The sequence below is a fragment of the Coregonus lavaretus genome (genome assembly GCF_964263955.1).
Source record: "Coregonus lavaretus genome assembly, chromosome: 24".
NCBI classification, from domain to species: domain Eukaryota; kingdom Metazoa; phylum Chordata; class Actinopteri; order Salmoniformes; family Salmonidae; genus Coregonus; species Coregonus lavaretus.
The window spans coordinates 38,499,438-38,507,306 of NC_140011.1; the positions used below are offsets into that span (position 1 = coordinate 38,499,438).

Here is a 7,869-nt window from a genome sequence, read left to right on the forward strand (position 1 = left end):
TTTGTAAAGGCCTATAGGCTATTTGGCACACATGCAAATTCACAGAACCTCAAGCAGACACGTTCCCTCAAGGAATACAACTGACCTCGATCTTTTGTCTAACAAACATTAACACCTTAGTTAAGAATTGTGAGGTTCCCGTAGTGTTGTAAAGCGTGTGCAGGTGCAGCAGGTGAAACTTCAGAGAGGTATAACATTAACTACTGCGCTCAGCAGCGGATTTGGAGCCGGTGGCCACCACATCACAACCACTTGGCCCTTTGGAGTTGTCCTAGGACAATAACGGTACTCAATAACTTTTTTGTATTACTTTGCAAGCCTTGTTCTTAGACTTTGCTACAGCAGTTTAAAGGCTACTGACACAAGCCTACTGTTCCTCTCCGAATCGCCGATATGGGTTTTGCGGACCTCTTGAATGACGTTGGCGGGTTCGGACGTTTCCAATGGATCCATGTTACCATGTTGTCTATTCCTGGTCTACTGATGGCAAGCCAGAATCTGTTGAATAATTTCACAGCTGGTATGCCTGGACATCACTGTACCATACCCAATAGGACTTCTATTGCCAGCAATCAAAACATTTCTCTATCAGAAGTGGATGACAGACAGCTCCTTCACGCCTTTATCCCGATGGATGCCAGTGGGACCAAATTGTCCAAGTGTACGAGGTATGTCGAGGCGCAGTGGCATCTTCTTGAAAGCAATGTAAGCGTCATTGGACATCAGGCTAACTTCACAGAGCCTGAGACAGAGCTATGTCTGGATGGCTGGACCTATGACAAAACAGAATTTCTGTCCACAGTTGTATCAGAGGTAAGTGGAGGTGTCCATGCGCATTATTAAAGTACTGTGCCATAAATTAATATGTGTCATAATATAAAATTATAAAAGTGCGTGTGCATCCCTTGCAAAATACTTCATGATGCATGGTTTATGAATAAAGTTGTATATTATGATTATCATTCAATAGGTTTAATAATCATACATTTTTACAGTACCTGCGCCATAAATTATAGCTGTACTATAAAAGTACATGTGCATTCCCTGCAAAATACTTCATGTTGCATGATTTATGAATAAACTTGTATATTATTATTATTATTATCATTTAATAGGCCTAATAATTCACTAACAGTGGCCTTTATGACATTGCTGAAAGTCAAGGCAAAGAATGGGATATTAAAATCCTGCCTATAAGAAAAGGCTTGTGATCTTGTTTTCCAGTGGGACTTGGTCTGTACCCTTCGTCCTATGAAACAGATGAGCCAGACTATTTATATGGGTGGGGTCCTGGCAGGGGCCATCATATTTGGAGGGCTGTCAGACAGGTGAGCAGCGTCCTGTCACAGACATGGAATAATACCTTATAGCATCATTGTGTTCAACATTTTCATCACGGCAAAGGAATTCAACAATTCAGTCATCATATTGTCCTATAAAACATTACGTTATCGTTGTAGAGGTTGTACAGTGGAACTGCATTTACCCGATGAAGGATTGTTGTCAATGTGATACAAATGGATGCAGGTGTACATTATGAATAGGTAACCTACAGCTAAATCAGTAGTGTAAATAGAAGTCTGACATTACTAATTAAGATGTCGTCTACTGTATCCATTGTCAGGATATCATCGACTCTTTAACAGAAAAAAAAACAAAAAAACGTTGCCTTGAACCCTGATCTTGTTTGTGCTTGGACAGAGTAGAGCCCAGTTGGTTGAAAGTACAGGATTAACATTCTCCACCTATCAGACTTTTATTTTATTTGTTTTTACACAATTAGAACTTTTAGTAATTTCACAGAAATGTGTGTGTGTGTGTGCGCGTACATGAATGTGTGTCCATGTAATTTACTTCACAGTAGGGAACATTCCCTCCTTCCCTCCTCAATTATTTGGTAGGGCTTGTATTTGGTGCTTAGTTGCCACCAACAACAACAATGCATTGTGTTCTTGTGATTTTTGAGCAAGTGTTGCTGTGGTTTCCCCTATTTGTTTTCCCCTCTAGATTTGGGCGAAAGGCCCTGTTGATCTGGTCCTATTTTCAGCTAGCCACGCTGGGCACCTGTACAGCCTTCTCACCCTCCTTCATGACCTACTGTATCTTCCGCTTCATGACAGGCATGGCAGTATCTGGGGTGATCCTCAACACAGTCTCTCTCAGTGAGTCTCCATACAACCCCACCTATAGCCCATACATCTAGAGACTTACATTTGAGTCATTTAGCAGACGCTCTTATCCAGAGCAACTTACAGGAGCAATTAGGGTTAAGTGCCTTGCTCAAGGGCACATCGGCAGATTTTTCACCATTCAAACCAGCGACCTTTCGGTTACTGGCCTAACGCTCTTAACCACTTGGCTACCTGCTGCTTAGATCCTCTACTCGTTTTTTGTGTGATATGTGAAAGTTGGCACACTGTCAGGTCATTAGGTTTGCAGCATAAGGAAATTGTTACTGTCTTTTAAGTCTTTCAAGGGGGAAATTGATTACCTGTTGCCAGAGGTGGGTCCGGGAATGAAAACCTGGGGGAATCCGGATCTGGGAGGGAAATCATTTTGACAAAAGTTGACTTTATTTACATGGAATCAGGAGATTCCATTTACATTGGAGAGTTCCCATTTCCACCCCCTGCCTGTCGCAAGGCAACAGAGTGATAACAGACTTCTGTCCACAGAGGTGGAGTGGATTCCCACCAAGTCCCGCACTCTGGTGGGCACCCTCTCCTCCTTCTTCTTCACCTTCGGTCAGATGGTCCTGGCAGGCATCGCCCACAGCCTCAGGGACTGGCGCAAGCTGCAGGTGGCTGTCTGTGCCCCATTCTTCCTCTTCTTCCTCTACAGTTGGTGAGTTTACTATGTTACTGTACCACTGTGCTGGTACTTATCATGAATGAACCATGTTACTGTACCACCGTACTGGTACTTATCATTAATTAACCATGTTACTGTACCACCGTACTGGTACTTATCATTAATTAACCATGTTACTGTACCACCGTACTGGTACTTATCATTAATTAACCATGTTACTGTACCACCGTACTGGTACTTATCATTAATTAACCATGTTACTGTACCACCGTACTGGTACTTATCATTAATTAACCATGTTACTGTACCACCGTACTGGTACTTATCATTAATTAACCATGTTACTGTACCACTGTACTGGTACTTATCATTAATTAACCATGTTACTGTACCACCGTACTGGTACTTATCATTAATTAACCATGTTACTGTACCACCGTACTGGTACTTATCATTAATTAACCATGTTACTGTACCACCGTACTGGTACTTATCATTAATTAACCATGTTACTGTACCACCGTACTGGTACTTATCATTAATTAACCATGTTACTGTACCACTGTACTGGTACTTATCATTAATTAACCATGTTACTGTACCACCGTACTGGTACTTATCATTAATTAACCATGTTACTGTACCACTGTACTGGTACTTATCATTAATTAACCATGTTACTGTACCACTGTACTGGTACTAATCAGCAGTATCCATATCATGAATGAACAATCCAGGATGTCTCACCTTTTGATTGATGGGTGAATGGCAGTCTTTGAGGAGTTTCCAGAGACAACGTCTCTTGTGTTTTCCTAACTGGTCCTAAGGTGGTACTCTGAGTCTGCCCGCTGGCTAGTGCTAAATCGCAGGTCTGACGAGGCCCTGAAACACATCCACCGTGTGGCCAGGATCAACCGCAAACCTGAGATGGTAGAGAAGATCACCCTGGAGGTGAGAGAGCTGGCTGGGGTACAATGAAGGACACGGGCATATTGAGGGGTTCCTGGAAGGGTGAGGTGATATTGGAGCTCAGAGAAGTATTATGACCTGTGTGTGTGTGTGTCTGTCTGTCTGTGTGTGTGTGTGTGTGTGCGTATGCGTGTGTGCATGCGGCTATGTGTGTGGCTGTGTGTGTTTGCGTGTGTGTGTTTGTGCATGTGCATGTGTGTGATTACAGGTTCTGGAATGTCACATGCACAAAGAGGTCCAATCGAGTAAGACCACCCACACAGCATACGACTTGATACGCACCACAGTGATGAGAAGAATATCTCTTTGTCTTATGGTTGTTTGGTAAGGTTCATTTTGTCATTCCAGTTACCTTTGTACCTATTCTTATCTGCTAAACCTTCAAGTGATCCGATTGACCTCTCACCCCACAGGTTCTCTACCAGCTTCGCCTACTACGGCCTAGCAATGGACCTGCAGAAGTTTGGGGTGAACATCTACCTGATCCAGATCATCTTTGGGATGGTGGACTTCCCCGCCAAGCTGGTAGCTCTGGGGAGTCTTACCTTCCTGGGTCGGAGGATCACTCAGGGAACATGTCTCCTCATGTCTGCCCTGATGATATTCGCCAACACCTTCGTCCCCACAGGTTAGATGGTCACACAACTTTATGTTGGCTACTGTGCTCACGTCTAATTAAATGCCATTGGTCGTGTCTTTGATAATCTAATTCAGATCACCAAATGTAGCTATAAGAACAGTTATTGACAAGGATTAACAATGACAACCCCTTTGATCCCAACACAGACATGCAGTCTATTAGAACTACTCTGGCTTGTCTGGGGAAGGCCTTCACCTCCTCATCCTTCACATGTATTTACCTGTTTACTGGAGAGCTTTACCCCACTGTCATCAGGTACCTCCCTCGTTAGACAACACTACCTCACTGTCATCAGGTACCTCCCTCATTAGACAACACTACCTCACTATCATCAGGTACCTCCCTCGTAAGACAACACTACCCCACTGTCATCAGGTACCTCCCTCGTTAGACAACACTACCCCACTGTCATCAGGTACCTCCCTCGTAAGACAACACTACCTCACTGTCATCAGGTACCACCCTCATTAGACAACACTACCTCACTGTCATCAGGTACCTCCCTCGTTAGACAACACTACCCCACTGTCATCAGGTACCTCCCTCGTTAGACAACACTACCCCACTGTCATCAGGTACCTCCCTCATTAGACAACACTACCTCACTGTCATCAGGTACCACCCTCATTAGACAACACTACCTCTCTGTCATCAGGTACCTCCCTCGTTAGACAACACTACCTCACTGTCATCAGGTACCTCCCTCATTAGACAACACTACCTCACTGTCATCAGGTACCTCCCTCGTTAGACAACACTACCTCACTGTCATCAGGTACCACCCTCATTAGACAACACTACCCCACTGTCATCAGGTACCTCCCTCGTTAGACAACACTACCCCACTGTCATCAGGTACCTCCCTCGTAAGACAACACTACCTCACTGTCATCAGGTACCTCCCTCGTTAGACAACACTACCTCACTGTCATCAGGTACCACCCTCATTAGACAACACTACCTCTCTGTCATCAGGTATTACCCTCGTTAGACAACACTACCCCACTGTCATCAGGTACCTCCCTCATTAGACAACACTACCTCACTGTCATCAGGTACCTCCCTCATTAGACAACATTACCTCACTGTCATCAGGTACCTCCCTCATTAGACAACACTACCCCACTGTCATCAGGTACCACCCTCATTAGACAACACTACCCCACTGTCATCAGGTACCACCCTCATTAGACAACCCTTAGTATGATGTACAATGTTATTGCTGGGGTATATTAACACAGTAGTATCATACATCTACAGTGCCTTCAGAAAGTATTCACACCCCTTGACTTTTTCCACATTTTGTTGTGTTACAGCATGAATTTAAAATGGATTAAATTGAAATGTTGTGTCACTGGCCTACACACAATACCCCATAATGTCAAAGTTGAATTATGAATGAAAAGCTGAAATGTCTTGTGTCAATAAGTATTCAACCCCTTTGTTATGGCAAGCCTAAATACGTTCTGGAGTAAAAATGTGCTTAACAAGGCACATAATAAGTTGCATGAACTCAATCTGTGTGCAATAATAGTGTTTAACATGATTTTTGAATGACTACCTCATCTCTGTACCCTGCACATACAATTATCTGTAAGGTCCCTCAGTCGAGCAGTGAATTTCAAACACAGATTCAACAACAAAGACCAGGGAGGTTTTCCAATGCCTTGCAAAGAAGGGCACCTATTATTAGATGGGTAAAAATAAGAAAAGCAGACATTGAATATCCCTTTGAGAATGGTGAAGTTATTAAATACACTTTGGATGGTGTATCAATACACCCAGTCACTACAAAGATACAGGCATCCTTCCTAACTCAGTTGCCGGAGAGGAAGGAAACTGCTCAGGGATTTCACCATGAGGCCAATGGTGACTTTAAAACAGTTACAGAGTTTAATGGCTGTGATAGGAGAAAACTGAAGATGGATCAACAACATTGTAGTTACTCCACAATGCTAACCTAATTGACAGAGTGAAAAGAAGGAAGCCTGAACATAATAAAAAATATTCCAAAACATGCATTCTGTTTGCAACAAGGCACTAAAGTACAGGCAAAATCCCAGAGGAAAACCTGGTTCAGTCTGCTTTCCACTAGACACTAGGAGATTAATTCACCTTTCAGCAGGACAATAACCTAAAACACAAGGCCAAATCTACACTGGAGTTGCTTACCAAGAAGACAGTGAATGTTCCTGAGTGGCTGAGTAACAATTTTGACATAAATAGCCTTGAATATCTATGGCAAGACCTGAAAATGGTTGTCCAGCAATGATCAACAACAAATTTGACAGCGCTTGAAGAATTTCAAAAAGAACAAATGGGCAAATATTGCACAATCCAGGTGTGCAAAGCTCTTAGAGACGTACCCAGAAAGACTCATAGCTGTAGTCGCTGCCAAAGGTGATTCTAACATGTATTGACTCAGGGGTGTGAATACTTAGGTAAATGAGATATTTCTGTTTTTAATTTGCAATTTCTAAAAACATGTTTTCACTTTGTCATTATTGGGTATTGTGTGTAGATGGGGGAGAACATAATATATTTAATCCATTTTAAATTCAGGCAGTAACACAACAAAATGTGGTATAAGTCAAGAGGTATGAATACTTTCTGAAGGCACTATATCTGGAACAGTGTATGAATAAAAACACAAAGTATGAAACTATTAAAGTATGAATACATTTCCCATTTTAATCTCCTCTCCTTCCTCCTCCTCCTCTCCCCCCTCCTCTCCCTACTTCTCTTCCTCCTCCTCCTCCTCCTCCCCCTCTCTACTTCTCCTCCTCCTCCTCCTCCTCCTCCTCCTCCTCCTCCCTCTGCAGACAGACAGGAATGGGCTTTACCTCCACCATGGCCAGGGTGGGCTCCATGGCAGCGCCCGCTGTGCTGATCCTGGAAGAGGTGCTGCCCGCTCTCCCCAGTATGATCTATGGAGGTGCTGCTGTGGTGGCTGGCATCATCGCCTTTTTCCTCCCTGAAACCCTCGACATCCCTCTTCCTGACACCATCGAGGATGTGGAGGAGAAATGGTAAGGTTGTGAGGCTGTGACCCTGTATATAATTGACCTCTGTCTCAGACATGTTTTGGAATATGATGGAAATGTGTGTTTTCCAGGGCTAGTAAGAAGCCGGATGCAGAGAAACTAGCTGAAAAGGAGACAGTGGCCCTTCGGGAGATGAAGGAGGGAGCAGTTGAGGGGGATGGGGAAATCACGGGACTCAAAGCTCTGTGAGAAACAAACTGATGAGAATAATGTAGAAGAGGAGGTATGACTTTACTTTGTCGGCAAACGCTAGCAAACTGTTATATGTTGGGTAGCAATTTAAAGACAGATGCATGCAACTGTTTAGAGAACTAGATTATTCAACTGAAACCAAAATGGGAACAGATTAGAACAGAATAGTTGATTGTATGCAGGAGATACTGGTGTTTCTTTGCTACGCCATCT

At 43.3% G+C, this 7,869-nt stretch overlaps 1 protein-coding gene across 1 annotated transcript; it reads left to right on the forward strand.

The window, feature by feature from the left end:
* Positions 1-393: 393 nt before the first annotated feature.
* oatx (organic anion transporter X) lies at positions 394-7,653 on the forward strand (the record flags this gene model as incomplete). The annotated part of the gene is made up of 10 exons (XM_084140484.1): positions 394-813; positions 1,225-1,328; positions 2,008-2,162; positions 2,676-2,844; positions 3,639-3,762; positions 3,989-4,104; positions 4,194-4,408; positions 4,567-4,675; positions 7,243-7,449; positions 7,536-7,653. 10 exons carry the CDS (start codon positions 394-396, stop codon positions 7,651-7,653), a joined length of 1,737 nt encoding a protein of 578 aa, XP_083996610.1.
* Positions 7,654-7,869: the final 216 nt, after the last annotated feature.